This window comes from Portunus trituberculatus, chromosome 10, assembly GCF_017591435.1.
Source record: "Portunus trituberculatus isolate SZX2019 chromosome 10, ASM1759143v1, whole genome shotgun sequence".
Lineage (NCBI taxonomy): Eukaryota > Metazoa > Arthropoda > Malacostraca > Decapoda > Portunidae > Portunus > Portunus trituberculatus.
This window is the reverse complement of record NC_059264.1, coordinates 716,583-736,918: the sequence shown is the minus strand read 5'-3', so window position 1 is coordinate 736,918 and position 20,336 is coordinate 716,583. Positions and strand designations below refer to the sequence as shown.

The following is a 20,336-nucleotide window of genomic DNA, read 5'->3' as shown; positions in this document are numbered from 1 at the left end:
CCACCCTCGCCCCGCTCCGCCCCGTGAGACACTAGCCTAAGATTACCTAGAGTGTTGTTAGTTTTACGGCTCTTCTTCCTTTTTACTAGAAAATAACTAAAAAAATAACTTACTTTCTTTCTCTGGTAATGGAAGAAAGCTCTATTTTTTTCTGTCTTTTTCTGTCTTTTGGCCTTTCCGTGGCTTTTTTTTTAATGAATGTTGTCTGTTGTTGTCTTGCAGGGACTTTTTATGGACTTGACTTAATGATTTGTGGCTATTTTCATTCTATTTACCTTCATATCTCACTTTTTTTGACTGGATTTGTGGCTTTTTTGAATACTTTACATGTCTGTCCACTTTATCTCCATATCTCACTTTTTTGACTGAATTTGTGGCTTTTTGAATACTTTACATGTCTGTCTACACTTTTTTTTCGAAACTTTACTGAATCTCTGGCTTTTTTTTACATACTGTACTGTCTGTTATCTCGCCTTTTGAACTTATAATGTGTGGCTTTTTTTATCCATCTATCTCATTTTATAACTGAATTTGTGGCCTTTTTAATCTATTTCTACCACATCTTTTCCTAGCTTTCTTTTTTTTCATATTTATTTTTCACTGGCTTTCCTTTACTGGTTCTCTTCTCTTTTTCTTTCTCTTTATATGTATTCTCACTTTTCTTTATCGTCTCGCTTATATATCTGCCTATTTATTTATTTATTTATTTATTTATTTTTACACGCTTCCCATGAGGTCTTTTGTATGAACTGCCTGGATACACAATTCTCGTTATGTAAGTTACTTTTTTTTACTTTACTTTACTTTACTTCCCTGTGTTATAATATTTACTCACTTTTGTATTGTTATTATTAGTTGTGGTTGTGATTTGTGTTAAGTACCGTTTAGTTCTGTTTACTTACCATTCTTCGTTTTTATTTCGTTTTCCTTCGTATCATTTTGTTTCATTTTTACTCCCTCTGATTATATGAAGGTTAGTCATCTCAGCTTCACTACAGTTAGGTTAGGTTAGGTTACATTAAGTTACTATGAGATCTTACCTATGCTGACCTAACTTAACCTAACCTAACTTAACGAAAGCAAAAATGGCTGACCTTGGTGTAATCCTCGTTATTTTAGTTACCGTTTATTATTTTCTATTATCATCTTCACCGTCATTCATATCTCAACTACTCAGCTAATTTTTTTTTAATCTATTTTTCATCTATTTCTTATCTCTTTTTTATCTCCTCCTGTTCCGTGTTGCATCGCCTCAACTTTCTCTTTTTCCTACCAGGCAAAGGTCCATCCAGAACGAGACGTAAGTACCGAAGCTTCAATCCCTCCTTCGAACCTTTACAGGGGAACACGAGCCCCTGAAACCCTCTCTTGATCCCTTTGTTTTAGTTTGAATCTTTTGTTTCCCTTTTGAATCCCATCGTAGTTTGATTTGTTTTGGTTTCTGATCCCTTTTTTCGTCCTTGCGTCAGATTCCAGCCGTTGTGTGTTCTTGTGTTATTGCGTCGTGAGGGTTTCTCCGGTACACTGTTCTCAATACCCGTGTTCATTGCTTTATGGTTCATTTCTAAAGCCGCGGCGTCCTTCAGAAGATTTCGTGTAGTAATCAGTCAAGTTCTCTCTTAACCTCTTCAATACTGGAACACATTTTTACCTTGGGATTTGTGTACGATTAGACCGCTTTATTGTCTGTGGAGGTCAGAAGGTTAATAGCAACAGTCTTCACTATCTTAATCCCCCACATAAGTTTCTGAAGCTGTATAAAATCACCAAATAGTAACCAGAATGAATATTGAATCGCGTCATGGTACTGAAGGGGTTAAGTTTTGTTTTCTTACTCTTCTGATCTTAAATAAACATCACGCACTGAACGAACAATAGATGAACAGTATGATGGCGTTATGGGATCTCGATATTGTAATAAATCTGAAGTTTTCTCATAAGTCAGTGTTATGTTAGTGTCTTTCATAAACGTTCTTATCTTAACCACACGTCACACACTGAACGAATTATAGATTAACTGTGTGGTTAACAAAATGGCGTTGTAGGACTTCGATATCATAATTAATCTGTTTTTTTTCATAAGTGTTACGTTAGTGTCTCATTAATGTTCTTATTTTAAACACACGTCACGCACTTAACGAATAATGGATTGACAATTTGAGTAACGCAGCGGCAACCAAGGCTTTGACAGAAGGCAGAACAGACCGTCAGCTGAGAGGGCAAGTAGAGTCAGCTGATCCAGAAGCCACGCCGTCCCTCTCTCGCCCAGCCAGCTGATTGGTACACCTGTCATGTTCTTCCGCCTCACTTGATTGTCGTATTCAAGATATTTTCAGTCGCGTTATCAATTAGCCTTGACATGAAAAAATTATAAGTCTCAATAAGAAAACAATAATAAGAATAAATATGTTAATAATAATAATAATAATAATGATAGTCAAAGTTTGAACAGTAAAAGAAAACATGAACCAAATAATCAATTCTTTTACATGTGTTCCTTCATTTCATTGTTACTGTGTGCCACTCAAAACGTAATAAAAAAAAAAAAAAACACTGCCTTTAGGAATATAGCAAAGAAAATAATACGTGGCTGCGATTCTGAAATATTTGTGATTTAATATTTCAACAAGCAAAGGAAAATCAAGCAAACTCATACACGTCAATACATACAAGGAAAATTTTCAACACAAGAACTGTGCGAAAGATGAAACCTACTCACCATTCCTTCAAGACGTAAAAGAAAACGAAGAGCATTTTATCAGTCTGTAAATACAAAACTATATGAAGAAGATACACGAAGCATGGTGGCACTCACAAATATTTCGACGTGTTAGTAAGACTTGCTGTGATGTATCAATGGAAGTTAGTAATTACAAGGGTGTTTTCATATCATTTTTTCGGTGGAGATATTTTAAGAAACATTTCACATCACCAATACAAAAAAAAAAAACCATAAAAACCCGAATATTCGTGGCGTTTTGAGAATAATCCAAGACAAGACGAGACTTTTTTTTTTTTTTTTTTTTTTAATCCGTTTGAAAGTCGACGATTTTGCTTGCCTTCATATTCCCCCCTTCCCATCTCCTCTTGACCCTCCAAAGCCTCGACTTCATTCTTAAATACACGGAACTAAGTCTTAAATCTTACCTGTCGGCTTCTCTCACCTTTAATTAACTTCTATTCTTAACAAGGACGCGCTTAATTATATACGTAGTTATTCTCCCATCTTCTTTTGTGTATGTGTGTATGTATTTGTGTTTGTGTGTGCGTGTGTATGTTATATGTACTGGTATGTATGTGTTTATGTATTGTGTATGTTTGTTGTCTGTCTGTCTGTCTGTCTGTCTGTTTGTTTGTTTGTTTGTTTATGTCCTTGTCATCTTAAGTACTTTTTTTTTTTTTTTATCCTTCCTCCCTCTTTCTTCTTCTGTCTTCGTATGTTTCTGTCCGTAAATTTTCTCTCTCTCTCTCTCTCTCTCTCTCTCTCTCTCTCTCTCTCTCTCTCTCTCTCTCTCTCTCTCTCTCTCTCTCTCTCTCTCTCTCTCTCTCTCTCTCTCTCTCTCTCTCTCTCTCTCTCTCTCTCTCTCTCTCTCTCTCTCTCTCTCTCTCTCTCTCTCTCTCTCTCTCTCTCTCTCTCTCTCTCTCTCTCTCTCTCTCTCTCTCTCTCTCTCTCTCTCTCTCTCTCTCTCTCTCTCTCTCTCTCTCTCTCTCTCTCTCTCTCTCTCTCTCTCTCTCTCTCTCTCTCTCTCTCTCTCTCTCTCTCTCTCTCTCTCTCTCTCTCTCTCTCTCTCTCTCTCTCTCTCTCTCTCTCTCTCTCTCTCTCTCTCTCTCTCTCTCTCTCTCTCTCTCTCTCTCTCTCTCTCTCTCTCTCTCTCTCTCTCTCTCTCTCTCTCTCTCTCTCTCTCTCTCTCTTGCTGTAGAAAGTAATACCTCTACAGTTAGTGCAAAACTTACTACAGACACTCCCTCCTCCTCCTCCTCCTCCTCCTCCTCCTCCTCTCCTTCTCTTCTCCTTCTCCTCTTCCTCATCCTCGTATTCATCCTCCCAGTCACCCACCCTTCAGCCCACATCTGTCTCCTCACCTGTAGAGCACCTGTGTACTCAGAGGAACCGTGCACACCTTCATGAACACCTGTGTGATATCTGATTACACCTCGTCCCTCACCTGGTCCTCGCCTTTGCAGAATATTTTTTTTATATATATTTTTTCATCACTACCCCGTTACTGCCTTTGTCCTTTTTCTCATTCCTCCTCCTCTTCCTCCTCGTTCTCTTCGTCCTTCTCCTTTGTTGCCTTTCTCCTCCTCCTCCTCCTCCTCCTCCTCCTCCTCCTCCTCCTCATCCTCATCCTTGTTCTCCTCTTCTTCCATTGTCACCTTCACCATTCCCTGCCACTACACGTGCATCTACACATGTGCACATACACGTGTACATAGCATACGTACACACATACATACATATAATTGAATTAAGTCACACTATAGTTGAATATGGAACACACACACACACACACACACACACACACACACACACACACACACACACACACACACACACACACACACACACACACACACACACACACACACACACAGCTAGCTCAGTGGTTAGAGCGCTGGCTTCACAAGCCAGAGGACCGGGGTTCGATTCCACGGCCGGGTGGAATCCTTTCACGTGTAGCCCCTGTTCAGTGTTCACCTAGCAGTGAGTAGGTACGGGATGTAAATCGAGGAGTTGTGACCTTGTTGTCCCGGTGTGTGGTGTGTGCTTGGTCTCAGACCTATCCGAAGATCGGAAATAATGAGCTCTGAGCTCGTTCCGTAGGGTAACGTCTGGCTGTCTCGTCAGAGACTGCAGCAGATCAAACAGTGAAACACACACACACACACACACACACACACACATGTAATAGACGGAAACAGGCGCCAGTGACTGCAGGCAGGGAGCGGCGACCCCCCTAACCCTTCCCGTCCCGCAGAAATAACCAAGGACGAACCACACGGGCCAGTCGACGCCTTCAAGGATGACGAGTACGATACTGGACCAGGCAGCAGAGGGCGCCCTGATCCCCGCGCGCACCCCCCGAGGTCACATATAGAGCGCGGCCGCCCTCCACCACCCCCGCAGCAGCACCGCCCCCCTCCACGAGACCCGCGCGACCCCAGGGACATGAGGGACCCACGGGACATGCACTACGGACCAAGAGACCCTCGGGACATGCCGCGGGACAGACGGGACCCCCACATGCGAGACCCCCATGGACCCAGAGACCCGAGGGACCCCAGAGACCGCTACGACCACAGGGGAGGAGAGTACGTGCGTGATTATGGTCGTGAGGGCGGACGAGGGCGAGGTGGACCAGGCGAGCAAACTAGATTATTCGTGGCGCTGTTCAACTATGACCCGCCAACGATGAGCCCGAACCCCGACGCTTGTGACGAGGAACTGGGCTTTAGTGAGGGCCAGCTCATCAAGGTGTTTGGAGACAAGGATCCTGATGGCTTCTACTGGGGCGAGGCTGGTGGGCTGCAGGGATACGTGCCATGCAATATGGTGTCTGAAGTGCAGGTGTGTTGTGTTCAATGTTGTGTTTTTTTTTTTTTTTTTTTTTACATTACAAGGGCACTGGCCAAGGGCAAACACAGTGTTGGAAAAAAAAAAATCCCGCTGGTTGCCAGGCCCTGTTAAAAGAAAAGTAGAAAGAGAAAAAACAGAAAAATCTAAAAGGAGGGTCCAGTTAACGTAAGAGGTGTCTTGACACTCCTCTTTTGAAAGAGTTTAAGTCATAGGCAGGTGGAAATACAGACACAGGTAGAGAGTTCCAGAGTTTACCAGTGTAGGGAATGAAGGAGTGAAGATACTGGTTAACTCTTGCATTAGGAAGATGGACAGAATAGGGATGAGAAGAAGTAGAGAGTCTTGTGCAGCGAGGCCGCAGGAGGGGAAGGCATGCAGTTAGCAAGTTCAGAAGAGCAGACAGCATGAAAACAGCGGTAGAAGACAGATAAAGATGCAACATTGCGGCGGTGACTTAAAGAATCAAGACAGTCAGTTAGAGGAGAAGAGTTGATAAGACGAAAAGCTTTAGATTCCACCTTGTTTAGTAAAGCTGTGTGTGGATCCCCAGACATGAGAGCCATACTCCATACACGGGCGGATAAGGCCCTTGTACAGAGCAAGCAGCTGGGAGGAGAGAAAATGGACGAAGACGCCATAGGACACCTAACTTCTTGGAAGCTGATTTAGCAAGAGTAGAGATGTGAAATTTCCAGTTTAGATTTTTAGTGAAGGATAGACCGAGTGTGTTTAATGTAGAGGAGAGGGAAGTTGAGTGTTATTGAAGAAGAGAGGATAGTTGTCTGGAAGGTTATGTCGAGTAGATAGTTGTAGAAATTGAGTTTTGAGGCATTGAACAAAACCAGGTTTTCTCTGCCCCAATCAGAAACAAGTGAAAGATCAGAAGTTAGGCGTCCTATAGCATCTCGCCTTGAGTCATTTAATTGTTGTTGGGTTGGGCGTCTGTTGAACGCTGTTGAATAATGCAGGGTGGTATCATCAGCATAGGAGTGGATAGGGCATTGAGTCAGATTTAGGAGATCATTGATGAATAATAGAAAGAGAGTGGGTGATAGGACAGAACCCTGTGGAACACCACTGTTGATAGTTTTAGGGAAGAACAGTGACCGTCTACTACAGCAGCAATAGAACGATCGGAAAGGAAACTGGAGATGAAGGTACAGAGAGAAGGATAGAATCCGTAGGAGGGTAGTTTAGAAATTAAAGATTTGTGCCAGACTCTATCGAAGGCTTTCGATATGTCAAGGCCGACAGCAAAGGTTTCACCGAAGTCCCTAAAAGAGGATGACCAAGATTCAGTTAGGAAAGTAAGAAGATCACCAGTAGATCTGCCTTTACGGAAACCATACTGGCAATCAGAGAGAAGGTTGTGAGCTGATAGATGCCTCATTATCTTCCTATTAAGGATAGACTCAAAGGCTTTAGAAAGGCAGGAAATCAAAGCTATAGGGCGGTAGTTAGAAGGATTGGAGTGGTCACCTTTTTAGGGACAGGTTGAATGTGAGCAAACTTCCAGCAAGAAGGATAAATAGAAGTAGAGACACAGATGAAAGAGTTTGACCAGGCAGTGAGCGAGTTCGGAAGCACAGTTTTGAGAACAACAGGAGGGACTCCATCCGGACCGTAAGCCTTCCGAGAATCAAGGCCAGAGAGGGCCAGGAAAACGTCTTTATAAAGAATTTTAATTTTAGGGATGAAGTAGTCAGAGGGTGGAGGAGTAGGAGGAATATGCCCAGAATCATCCAAAGTTGAGTTGGTAGCAAAGGTTTGAGCGAAGAGTTCAGCTTTAGAAAAGAAGAGACAGCTGTAGAGCCATCTGGATGAAGTAAAGGAGGGAAAGACGAAGAAGTAAAGTTGTTAGAGATATTATTGGCTAGATGCCAGAAATCTCGAGAGGAGTTAGAATTGGAAAGACTTTGACATTTTCTATTGATGAAAGAGTTTTTAGTAAGTTGGAGAATAGATTTGGCATGATTACGGGCAGAAATATATAGGGCATGAGTTTCAGCAGTTGGATGGCTACGGAACCGTTTGTGAGCCGCCTCTCTATCATTGACAGCACGAGAACAAGCAGAGTTAAACCAAGGCTTTTTAGCTTTAGGGTTAGAGAAAGTATGAGGAATGTATAGCTCCATGCCAGAGATAATCACCTCTGTTATGCGCTCGGCACAAAGAGAAGGATCTCTGACATGAAAACAATAATCATCCCAAGGAAATCAGAATAGTACTGCCTTAGTTCCTCCCACTTAGCAGAGTTAAAATGCCAGAAGCACCTCCGCTTAGGCGGGTCCTGAGGCTGCACTGGAGTGATAGAACTGGTAACGGAAATTAGATTGTGGTCGGAGGAGCCCAACGGAGAGGAAAGTTTAACAGAGTAAGCAGAAGGGTTGGAGGTTAGGAAAAGATCAAGAATGTTGGGCGTGTCTCCAAGGCGGTCAGGAATACGGGTAGGGAACTTCACTAGCTGCTCTAGGTCATGAAGGATAGCAAAGTTGAAGGTTTGTTCACCAGGTTGGTCAGTGAAAGAAGATGAAAGCCAAAGCTGGTGGTGAACATTGAAATCCCTAAAATGGAGATCTCAGCAAAAGGAAAGTGAGATAAGATGTGCTCCACCTTGGAAGTCAAATAGTCAAAGAATTTTACATAGTCAGAGGAATTAGGTGAGAGGTATACAGCACAGATGAATTTAGTTAGAGAGTGACATTGAAGTCTTAGCCAGATGGTAGAAAATTCTGAAGATTCAAGATTGTGGGCACGAGAGCAAGTGGTGTCGTTACGCACGTATGCGCAACATCCAGCTTTGGATTGAAAATGAGGATAGAGCAAGTAGGAGGGAACAGAAAAGGGCTGCTGTCAGTAGTCACAGACAACTGTGTTTCAGTTAGGAAGAGAAGATGAGGTTTAGTAGAGGAGAGGTGGTGTTCCACAGATTGAAAATTAGAACGAAGGCCACGAATGTTGCAGAAATTGATAGTGAAAGTATTAGATGAAGTGTCAAGACACCCAAGGTCGACAGCAGAGGGGCAGTCCGACCTGGGGACATTTATGGTCCCTCCCAGAGGGGACTCCGAGGCAGGGCGTGGTGAAGCCATTATTAAATTTTGATTTGAAGAGAGTGTAAAAGTGTAAGGTGTTGTAGTGTAGTGTAGGAAGTAGTAGAAGTTGTCTTTAGAGGGCAGGCTGCAGCTGCTCAATTGTATAAATGAGACCACAAAGGGAACCGGGAAGAGAGGACACGGGGAATCACTCAGTCTGCAGCACTGCCTACATCCCCGTAAGTACCTCTCCTGGAGTATTCCACCGGGCGGCAGGTGACTACTGTGTGTGTGTGTGGTGCAGTGGTACAGCTCGTCATTAGGGTGTTGAGTGGTTCTAAGGTGCATTGGTTCGAGTCGTGCCCATGGTTTGAGGTAAGGAAGGGCATTCATTCAAGTAACAGTTCCCAAATGCCACAATAAGAGTCCCTCGTTACCACCACCGTCATATCCTTACTTGGCTAGACAAATTGGACATAAAATTGAGTCTGTCTGTATTTTCTTGCCTCTTCCGCAGACAGAATTCAAAAGATAAAAATAGTAAGAATTCCCTGTGTATATTACGAAAAGAGACACATTTTTTTTTTTTTTTTTTTTTGTGTGTAAAAGAAGGACTGGCCAACGACAACAAAAATATAAAGAAAAAAGGCCCACTCAGTCGCCAGTCCCCTTACAAACAAATACAAGTACATTATCAAACCAAACACGAACTAAAACACCTCCAGTAACACTAACCTGTAATTTCCTGAAGGTGGACGATGACAGAGTAGCAGTGGAGCTGATGAAGGAATCGGAAAGTGGCAGGCGACGAAGGGACGGCTCTGTGGGACGCCGAGGGGACCGCTGGGGGGACATCTACGCCAACATGACCGTCAGGAAGATGGTTGCTCTCTACGACTACGACCCGCAGGAACTTTCACCAAACGTAGACTCCGAGGTGGGTGTGCGTGGGTCAGGCTGGGCTGCTGGCTGGGCTGGGGTGTCTGTCTAGGCTGGCTGTGAAGGGCGTTGGGGGTTGTCATTGTTGTTATCTCTACTGTTACTGCTATTGTTTCTGTTACTTTGGTCCTACTACTACTGCTACTACTACTACTACTACTACTACTACTACTATTACTACTGCTGATGTTACTTCTACTGTTGCTGCTACTACTACTACTACTACTACTACTACTACTACTACTACTACTACTACTACTACTACTACTACTGCCGCTATAACTGTTGCTACTACTATCACTACTGCTACTACTACTACTACTACTACTACTACTACTACTACTACTACTACTACTACTTCTGTTACTACTGATGATGATGTTACTTCTACTGTTGCTGCTACTACTATTACTACTACTGCCACTATAACTGTTGCTACTATTCTACTACTACTACTACTACTATTACAACAACAATGGTAGTTATGGACGTGGCTAGTTTTTGTTATTATTTCTACTCGACTCATCACCATCACCCACCACCACCACCATCACTCCATACTGTCACCATCGTCACAAAATTCCATCAGTTAGCAGAATTTTTGCTGTACAGTTAGTTTCTTTCCTACTTTTCAATGTCACCGTTCAACTTTTCTCATATTCTTGAAAGGGAGTATTTTGAATCATGTCACGATTTATTAGTGCATTAAAAGTCTCCAATTAATCATAACAGGAAACATTTAAATAAGTAACAAAAGTGACCATTTAATCAACATAAGAAAAAAAAAGATAGTTAATTTATTTCACTATATAAAAAAAATTATTACTAGATTTTACATATTAACAAACTACAACAAATAAATCAAAGTTGAATTAAAGTTTAGTAGGTTATGGTCTTTTTATTCCTACTTCTTCAAATATGTGTGTTTGTGTGTGTGTGTGTGTGTGTGTGTGTGTGTGTGTGTGTGTATTTTTCCATGCTTTTTGGCACATTTTTGTACATATATATTAATGATTTGCGTATTTGTGTGTGATAATGAAGTACTTTTTTGTGGGAAGTGTGTACCTGCGTGTGTGTACGTGTGTGTGTATGTGTAGGCAGCCTCACAGCGCACCTTGCACCATGTGTGTTTTGAGTGTAGCACATTGTCTCGTGTACCGTCACTCAGCACTAAACACACTCCTGTACCTTTCTCAAGTGTGTAAGCGCGCGCGTGTGTGTATGTGTTTGTGTGTGTGTGTGTCTGTGTGTGTGTGTGTGCGTGTTATAACAGCTGCTTGCCCTCAGCCTTGCGACACTTGATCGTCTTGCGTTTCAGCGTCAGAATTACGTGATTTACCTTCTTTCTCTCATTCCCGGTAGTTTTCGAAGGTTTGGGTGTGACGCAGGTGGTGTGGGTGACGTAGCATAGGTGGGAGTGTGGTGGAGGTATGTGTGAGTGTGTCATGTAGGCTGTTTGGACTACCATAACTCCGGTGATGTGCAAACCAGGTCTGTACTCTTAACCCCTTCAGTACTGGGACACATTTTTATCTTCAGATTTGTGTGTGACTTTTTATTGATATTAGGAAGGGTTTATGGAGGAGCAGGAGATTAATGGCCACAGTCTTCACAATTATAATCCCCTACATAAGTTTCTAAAGCTGTATAAAATCACCAAATAATAAACAGAATGAATATGGAAACGCATTATGGTACTGAAGAGGTTAAACACTCTGGCGTCTTTGCTTCACTACTTTCAACAGGATCTGGCGGGAGATCAGGTGTCTTCATGATGCTTGTGACAGTTTAACAGACTATAGTGGAATTTACTGGGTTTTCAAGTGTATTCTTATGATCCTAGTTGTAATGACTCAAATGTAGAATCCCCACAACCCCACTTGAGCGTTGGATGACCATTATTGCTCCATCAGTAACGTAGTGTGGGTTCGATCCTTAAAACAGTGCCATGCAGATCAAATTTCTTTCAGCTTCTAGAACCATCACCTATTACTTCATTGTACTGCGTCTCCTTTGGTCGGACTCTAATTAGTGGACACACAAGTTGTTATATCCTGGTTTAAGACAGAACATGGTGGCAGCGGTGGGATAGGCTCCTCTAGCACAAAGGAAACTTAGACATCACTTGAACCAGTTTAGCTGCTTAGTGCTATAATAGAGCATGTAACTTAAATATTTTGTTAATATCATCACAATAGAAAAATGGGTATATTGTTTAGGAGAATTGTGAAGTCCCAGGCAGTTAATCTAAGAGAAAGAGGAAATAATACGGTAATCCAGACAGAGAAGCTTTACAATCTTGCCTGTTCGGGGTGTGCATTGATGAGTGACACGCTGAGCTTACTCGGATGTTGTGCTTGATTCCTCAATAGAAACTGTTACAAAGCTCACAATTCAGTGTTAATGTGGTGATTGTGACGCTAGTAGTGGTGGTGGTGGTGGGGATGGTGATGGTGGCAGCACAATCCGAAGAGCTGCTGTATTGGCGATGATCTTCCTACACACACACACACACACACACACACACACACACACACACACACACACACACACACACACACACACACACACACACACACAGATGCACATAAGAATCACATATAAACCATAGATGAACAAGAACAACAACAACAACAGCAACAACAAACCCAAATTGTAGCCTTCTAGATTAGAAAAAAATAATAACAACAAACCAATTAAATTTTTCCTTTAGATATCAAAAAAAAAAATTAAACAAAAACAAAAAAGTACAAATCAACCTAACCACTTCCAAAAATGCAACCAATTAGTCTCACTCTTTTTACATTACAATCCTAGAGTTTTGATATACGATTACTTATAAGACAAATTTAGTGGTATGTCTAAATTTATCCTTTGTGGCATGTCAGCATTTCAATTATTTTTCATAGTTAAGCTGAGAGAGAGAGAGAGAGAGAGAGAGAGAGAGAGAGAGACAGAGAGAGAGAATTAGTGTGAGAAGCATCTAAAGCCGGAGAACGACTGATTTCACATACAATTCTAGTACTTATTGTCACTTGTTACATCTGCCACCCTTCCTTTTTTATATCACGCTTATTACAACTCCTCTTTTTTACTCATTTATGTATAACATGTATGTTCCTTTGTTACCTTGATTGACACGGCCAGGTGAAACAAAATGCAGGTGTGTAAGTATCTGATTCATTAGCCAGACCAACCAGCGAGATATGCAGTACTGGAGGTAAAGAAAATGGATTGTCATGAATAGAGTAGTGTACTTTCATGTTACGTTTTCTATTTACCATTTTCCTTGTGCTGAGGAGGAAGGAGCAGGATGATTCAGAGAGAGAGAGAGAGAGTGTGTGTGTGTGTGTGTGTCAGTCAGGGGTACCAAGAGACGTAATCCGGGCGTTGGCAACACTGACCAAAATTGAAGGGACATTTTTTTCTTTTTTCTACAGGATTAAAACAGTAAGGGGTAGTGTAGATTGTGAATGATGATGACGATGATGATGATGATGATGGATTAGTGTGAATGATGTAGCTTTAGCTTGTGAATTTGATAGTGTGTGTGTGTGTGTGTGTGAGTGTAGATTTAACATGAACACAAGAACACGTCTATATCATGTACTTAAGTCTCATCGGTGACTGACTTACTCCTATCAGTCAATAATAGGAGAGAATAAAGGAGCATTAACTATTGCATTTATCCCCATACAGCTCATGAGAATAGTGAAAGTAATGCCACCCCTTTGAAATCCATTAATATCTGTCTATAGGGTCATTTTTTTATAAGATAGTCATCCCTCCAACCTTATAACATCATAGAAAACGGGGTTCCAATTCAGTATATCGAGTTTAATATTTTTGCCACCTGCTTGTGTATAACGAAACATGGTAGCACATTCATCTCATTCTTCTGGCTAACTCTCTCGGACCTGCTCGGGAACTGGCATCTTAGTGGGCCTTTTAGTTTAACGGTTTTTTTTTCTCTCTCTCTCTCTCTCTCTCTCTCTTGGCCAGATTACCTCTCTTGCATTGAAGAAAAGGGTACTGCTCTCACCATCACGTTCCATTTCTTTTCTAAAACGTGCAGGAAGTTAGAAGCTCAATTAACCCCTTCAGTACCAGGACACGTTTTCATAGTCATTCCGGTTACTATTTAGGGATTTTATACACCTTCAAAACCTTATGTGGGGATTAGAGTATTGAAACCTCTGGCAATTATTCTTCTGACCTCCGTTGACCCTTCCAAATGTCAATAAAATGGTCTAATCGTGCACAAAACTCAAGGTAAAAATGCATCCCATTACTGAAGGGGTTAAAATCTTTTATTCTTGTGACAAATAGTAAGTTTTTTATATTAGGAATGCCTCACCAAGATACGAATTTTGCGCAGTTCATTAAATTAATTTGTCGAGTGGTTTAAAGTTAGTTACATGTCACCATGGTACCCAGGTTCTAGGTGGTCACACCAAAGATGCGCTTAGGTGGTGATATGGGCCTTAATATGGGTACCACTATAAACAAAATTGCCTATGCCACTAATGGGCGGATGCTGAACAGCGCTTGCCAGATATACTCTTCAAGTATGCCTACAGGCGTTATAGGCCTTAACATTAAAAAAAAATCAGCCTCAGCAATAAACAAATGTTCATGAATTTCTACAAGCAACTCTAATCCCTTCAGTACTGGGACGCATTTTTACCATGAGTTTTGGGTGTGATTCATTTTATTTACATTAGGAAGACTCTATGGAAGTCAGAAGATTAATAACCACAGTCTTCACTATTTTAATCCCCACATAAGTTTCTGAAGCTGTATAGAATCACCAAATAGTAACCAGAATGAATATTGAAACACGTCATAACACTGAAGAGGTTAAGAGAAAGCAAATCTATTCACTCATTTGTAAGCAACCTCGCTGGATACAAATCTATGAAATCTGCACGTTTTAACACAAGGAATAACAATTTGACGGTATGCGAAGGTTGAAAGCATCGTCCTGTGTTGTGCCTCATCTATGTGTTGTCCCAGGGAGGAAGACTTATCAGATTATGAGACTAGAGAGCAGGAGAGGATGAATGACTGCACTGAGACGCCCATATCTAGAAACGCCTTACTTTCTCACCAAGACAGTTTTCCAAGGCCACAGAGACGACTAGCAGGATTTCCAAGATAGTTCCTCCTTATGATAAATCAGAAATCTTGCCAATCTATCACCAGAACCATAAAAATGCCCTTAAAAAACACGAGTACCTTCAAATTGGAGTCTTTGAAAAGCAGTGATGGTGAGAGAGCAAAGTGATTTGGAATACAGGCCGTGGTGATGTTGTGTGCTGTTGACAATATGAATTAAGATTTTGTGGACTTTGTGTGTGTGTGTGTGTGTAGTTGGGGTAGCTGTGGTAGGGCTGTGGTAGAATCCAAATTATTGTGGTTTGGTGCTATTGACAATATGAATTAAGACTTTATGGGTTTTGTGTGTGTGTGTGTGTGTGTGTGTGTGTGTGTGTGTGTGTGTGTGTGTGTGTGTGTGTGTGTGTGTGTGTGTGTGAGGGGAAGAGGGTCAGCTGTGGTAGGGCTGTGGTAGGATTCAGGGTATTGTGGTGGACACTAACATAATGATTCCCCCGCCGCCCGCCGACGTCTCCTCCACCCCTTCGCCCTCCTCCTCCTCCTCCTCCTCCTCCTCTTGTTTTGTCATGCAGGAGGTAAGTGAGCTGCTCTATGATGCCCCGAGAAGCTTAGAGTTGAGGTGTAATGTTTGTGTCGCCTGAAGTTCGCTAAAGCAACCTAACATAAAGACTTTTCTATATTTTTCTTTTTTTTTTTTTAATCTCCTGAAGGTCAGACATTCCAGACACTGCTTGTTGGGAGTAGGTTGACGTTAGATCAGATCAAAGTTAGGTTATGTTAAGTTAGGTTCAGTTATCGTACTTAACCTAACTTAGCATGACCTAATCAGCTATTGTTTTTTTTTAGGTTAAGTTAGGTCATGTGATCTCAACTATTGCCTAACTTTACCTAACCTAACCTAACGTAACCTAAACCAGACAGACAGTGCCTGGAATGGCTGACCTTCATGTGGACGATATATACACAATTTTTTTTAACCATCACACACATGTTTATTTACCTTGTGTTCTTCTGGGCCAGAGTGAACCTTCTCAGATAAACGGATTACTTAAGAAAGTCTCTTAAGAAAACCGGATTACGTCTCTTAGAAATTCCCACTTTTAAATGTGCATAGAAACCTTCCTTTATGTATATGGTGTCGAAGATGATAACTGTGGGTGTGGATCCTTCACAAACGGAACTGGGACCTCTTTATCCGTTAATCTCAAGTGGTGTGTTCTTGTCCCACTCCATAAAGATACAGACAAGCAACCACCAGCCTCTAGCTCGCCTTGATCACTCTTAACCACTCATTATGTAGTTCCACGTGACTCTTGATGTTCTGTTGATGTGGCTGTGCGTGGCTGACAAACTGCTGCTCGTAGTGTAGTCTAAGGGTGTGTGTATGTGTGTGTATGTATGTATGGGTGTATGTATGACTGCACCATGCCCGCTGCCTGCCCCATGCCCCCCTGCCTGCATCCCTGTACGCCTGCCTGCCTACTTACTTACTTACTCTCCACACAAACACTGCACTGCTTAAGAATAATCATGAAATCATTGTCTTCATTTACTCTTTCAAATACAGGATCGCCACAACAAAGAAATAAACAAAATAAAAATGTAAAAAGTATTTGATTCTATTTCAGTTTGAGTTTTATGAAGAGAAATACTATTTTTATTATTTTTTTTTAATGAAGAAATTCATTATAAATATTATGTTCCTTCTATGGTTATTCTTAGGTAACTGTTTAATTGTATATTTTGAATTTTTATTAGTATTTTTTCTACTCTTAATTCTTCTTAAATACGTGAGAAATTTAATTAACTAAGTAGTGTTGTAATTCACTGTAATGATGTGTAATTCCGTGATTATTAATGTTGTAATTTTCATCTACGTTTTCTATTGTTTAGTAAAAATAAGTTATTTATGAATTATGTAAGGGAGAAATGTTCATCTTTGTGTGTGTGTGTGTGTGTGTGTGTGTGTGTGTGTGTGTGTGTGTCTGTGTGTCTGTGTGTGTGTGTGTGTGTGTGTGTGTGTGTGTGTGTGTGTGTGTGTGTGCGTGTGTTGTTTCCTTTCATGTGTCTCTCAGTTAAAACACAAACAGACGCTGTTATATAACCTGCAGAGATACACTTTCTCTCTCTCTCTCTCTCTCTCTCTCTCTCTCTCTCTCTCTCTCTCTCTCTCTCTCTCTCTCTCTCTCTCTCTCTCTCTCTCTCTCTCTCTCTCTCTCTCTCTCTCTCCTTTTTTTCACCTCTATCTTCTTTTCTCATATTTTTTTCTAGATTTTCCATTTTCTTTAGTCATTTTTTAGTTTTCTGACTTCTCGTCTTCTCTACCGATCAAACTTTCATTGATCGCATTTTCTCATTTTCTTTTTTTTCACATTTCTCTCACCTTTTGAAGATTTCTTTTCTAGATTATAACATTTTTTTTCTCTCTTTTACATCATATACTCTCTGTCTCTCACTCTTTCTCTATCTATCTATCTATCTATCTATATCTATCTATCTCCTTTGTGTGGTTTGTGAAAGTAGACAATCAAACTAATTCTCTAAACGAAGGGTGGAAACAAAACCCTCAGTAAAAGATTTAATACCCTTTTTTTAAACTCTTGTGTAGTGAAAGAGAAGGCTGATCTGTGTCTAAATAAGGAGTGTTCTTTTTAAGTAACTATGGAACTGAAGTAATTGTGAGAGGAGAGATTATATATTAAGTGTGTTATTCTTTTTTTGGTTCATATAATTCATTCTTTCTCATTGTTGTTGTCGCTGTTTTATTATTATTATTATTATTATTATTATTATTATTATTATTATTATTGATGGTGGCATTGATTGTTGTAGTTTTTTTTTTTTTTTTATTGTATACATATTTATATTATCTTGTTAGTTGGTCAGTGCTAAATAGATGTATTGATGTGTATTTCTCTCTCTCTCTCTCTCTCTCTCTCTCTCTCTCTCTCTCTCTCTCTCTCTCTCTCTCTCTCTCTCTCTCTCTCTCTCTCTCTTTCTCTTTCTCTTTTCTCTTTTCTCTTTTCTCTTCTTCCTTCCCACTATCTTACTCCTCTTCCCCCCCTCCTTTTTTTCTCTCTTATTTCAACTTATCTTTCCTCTTTCAATCTCTCTTCTTCTCTCTCTCCCTCCCTCTCTCCATCTTGTCTTCCCTCCTCCCCTTGAATCTTCTCCCTCTCTTTTTTTCTCTCTCTCTAATTTAAACTTTTCTTTCTTCCTTCAATTTATCTCCATCTCTCTATCTATCTCTCCTTCCTCCGCACCTCCTCTTTTTTTCTCTCTCTCACTAATCTCATCTTCTGTTTCTTCCTTCAATCTCTCTATCTCTCTTTCCTCCGCCCCCTCCACCTCCTCCCTCCTTGCCCGGCCCAGGTTGAGCTCTCCTTCAAAACTGGGGACATTATCAACGTTTTTGGGGACATGGATGACGATGGTTTCTTCATGGGTGAGCTCCGGGGACAGCGGGGCCTCGTGCCGTCTAACTTCCTGCAGGACGCGCCGCAGGATTACCCAGATGACCACAGGTAGGACTCTCGTGTAGGAGTATTTTGTGAGTGTAAATTTTTGTGTGTGTTTTGTGGTGTTTTGTGGGATTTGTTCTGAGTTGTTGATTTTTTTGTTGTTTTCTTTTCTTTTATGAGGTATAAGGAAAGTGTTGTAAGGATTTAGAGTTCCTGTAGGATGTTTCAGTTTAGATTTTTTTTTTTTTTTTAGGATTTGTGTTGGTGTTATTGTTGTTTGTTAATTGTTTATCAGAACTAGTAAAGGATTGTGGGATTTTAGAGCTCTGTAGGATTTCGTTTTATATTTATTTGAACTAGAAAAGGATTATAGGAGTCTAGAGCTCTGTAGTATGCGTTTGTTTTTATTTAATGATTTCTTTAAGGTTGGGTTAGGTTGGGTTAAGGTCAACATTAAGGTTAGGTTAGGTTAGGTTTTTTAAGGCTATTTTTCACACTTTTTTAAATTCATGTTTAAATTCTTATTCTCTTTAATTTTACGACCATGTTTTTGTTTATTTGTAAGACTGAATTGGGTTAAGTCAGGTTAGGTTAGGTTAAGGTTGGGTTGGGTTTGATTAGGTTAGGTCAGTTTAGGTTGGGTTAGTTAGTTTAGGTTACGTTGGGTTAGGTTAGGTTGGGTTGGGTTGGGTTGGGTTGGGTTGGGTTGGGTTGGGTTGGGTTAGGTCTCCAAGGCTATTTTCCTCATTTTTAGAATTCATGTTTGTGTTATTATTGTTTTTAATTATTTGCTCATATTTTGTTTATTAGTAATGGTAAGTGAAGGACTGTAGGACCGTGAAGGATGTCTTTTGTTGTGTTCAATGTCTTCAGGAATTCTGTAGGATGTTGAAGGATTTTTTGGAGGGTAAGGATTTCTTCAATATAGAATTTGTTCTTCCGTAGGATTCTGTAGGACTTGCTGTAGAATTCTAAAGGAAGTTTGTAGGATTTCCTCAGTGAAGATAGTGATTGTATTCCTTTGTTAAACCACTACTACTACTACTACTACTACTACTACTACTACTACTACTACTACTACTACTACTACTACTACTACTAAAGGAAATAGGTGAATTATATACATTTTTCAGTTTTTCTGGTATGTAACTATAATTATTTTCGATTTCAAGCAGTGATTAAACTTGTCGTGTGTGTGTGTGTGTGTGTGTGTGTGTGTGTGTGTGTGTGTGTGTGTGTGTGTGTGTGTGTGTGTGTGTGTGTGTGCGTGCTTTCCTATTATAGATTAGTAGTATTTCCTTAGACACAAACTCTCTCTCTCTCTCTCTCTCTCTCTCTCTCTCTCTCTCTCTCTCTCTCTCTCTCTCTCTCTCTCTCTCTCTCTCTCTCTCTCTCTCTCTCTCTCCTCCTCCCCTCCCTCCCTCCTCCTTTCCTTCCCAAACACACTCACTATACACCCCACCCCCTGCAGGTCTCGCCGCGACACCCTGGACCCCCGAGACAGAGGCGGTCCAATGGGTCCTCCTGGGCGGGGACCTGGACCGGGGGCACATGGACCGCCCCCTCCCCCCCGCCCTGACCAAAGGGACCGCAGAAAAGGTAAGTGCCCCGTGTCCATCCAGGCTCGTTTTCTTTGTGATGCAGAGCTGATGTTTCCGTTTTCTGTTATTTTTTTGTTAGGTCTACCAATTTTTTGTGCCTTGTTCAGTCTGATGAGTGTCAAGTGTTGTGTGGCGTTTTGTTGTCCCAAGGCTCTCTCTGTCAAGCCCGCGGACAACCTTACTCACTCACTCACTCACTAACTATACTTACTTCTTACCTCGACTCCTACTCATAACTCGTTTTCTTTCTCACAATCTCTCTCTTCTCTTTCTTTTTTTCTCTCTCTCTCTTTTCACTGTCCCCATGAATACCAATGTGACAACTGCCGATACTACTACTACTGCTACTACTACTACTACTACTGCTACTACTACTATTACTGCTACTGCTACTTATCTGCCATTATTGTTGTTGTTGCTATCATTATTATTGTTATTATTATTATTATTATTATTATTATTATTATTATTATTATTATTATTATTATCATTATTATCGGAATCTTTTTGTCATCATTACTATTGTTAGAGATATTTTCAAGTTATATTCATCTTTATTATTATTATTATTAATATTACTATTATTATTATTATTATTATTATT

The 20,336-nt window shown here is 40.7% G+C and overlaps 1 protein-coding gene across 1 annotated transcript in view; it reads left to right on the top strand.

The window, feature by feature from the left end:
* The window catches only part of LOC123501829, a gene marked incomplete at its 3' end in the record, with an annotated part of 130,223 nt that overhangs the window by 103,974 nt on the left and 5,913 nt on the right, over nucleotides 1–20,336 (top strand). Inside the window, 5 exon segments of the mRNA XM_045250857.1 lie at nucleotides 1,277–1,300; nucleotides 4,980–5,569; nucleotides 9,365–9,551; nucleotides 18,041–18,194; nucleotides 19,603–19,730. Of these exon segments, the coding sequence (XP_045106792.1) occupies nucleotides 1,277–1,300; nucleotides 4,980–5,569; nucleotides 9,365–9,551; nucleotides 18,041–18,194; nucleotides 19,603–19,730 (1,083 nt within the window).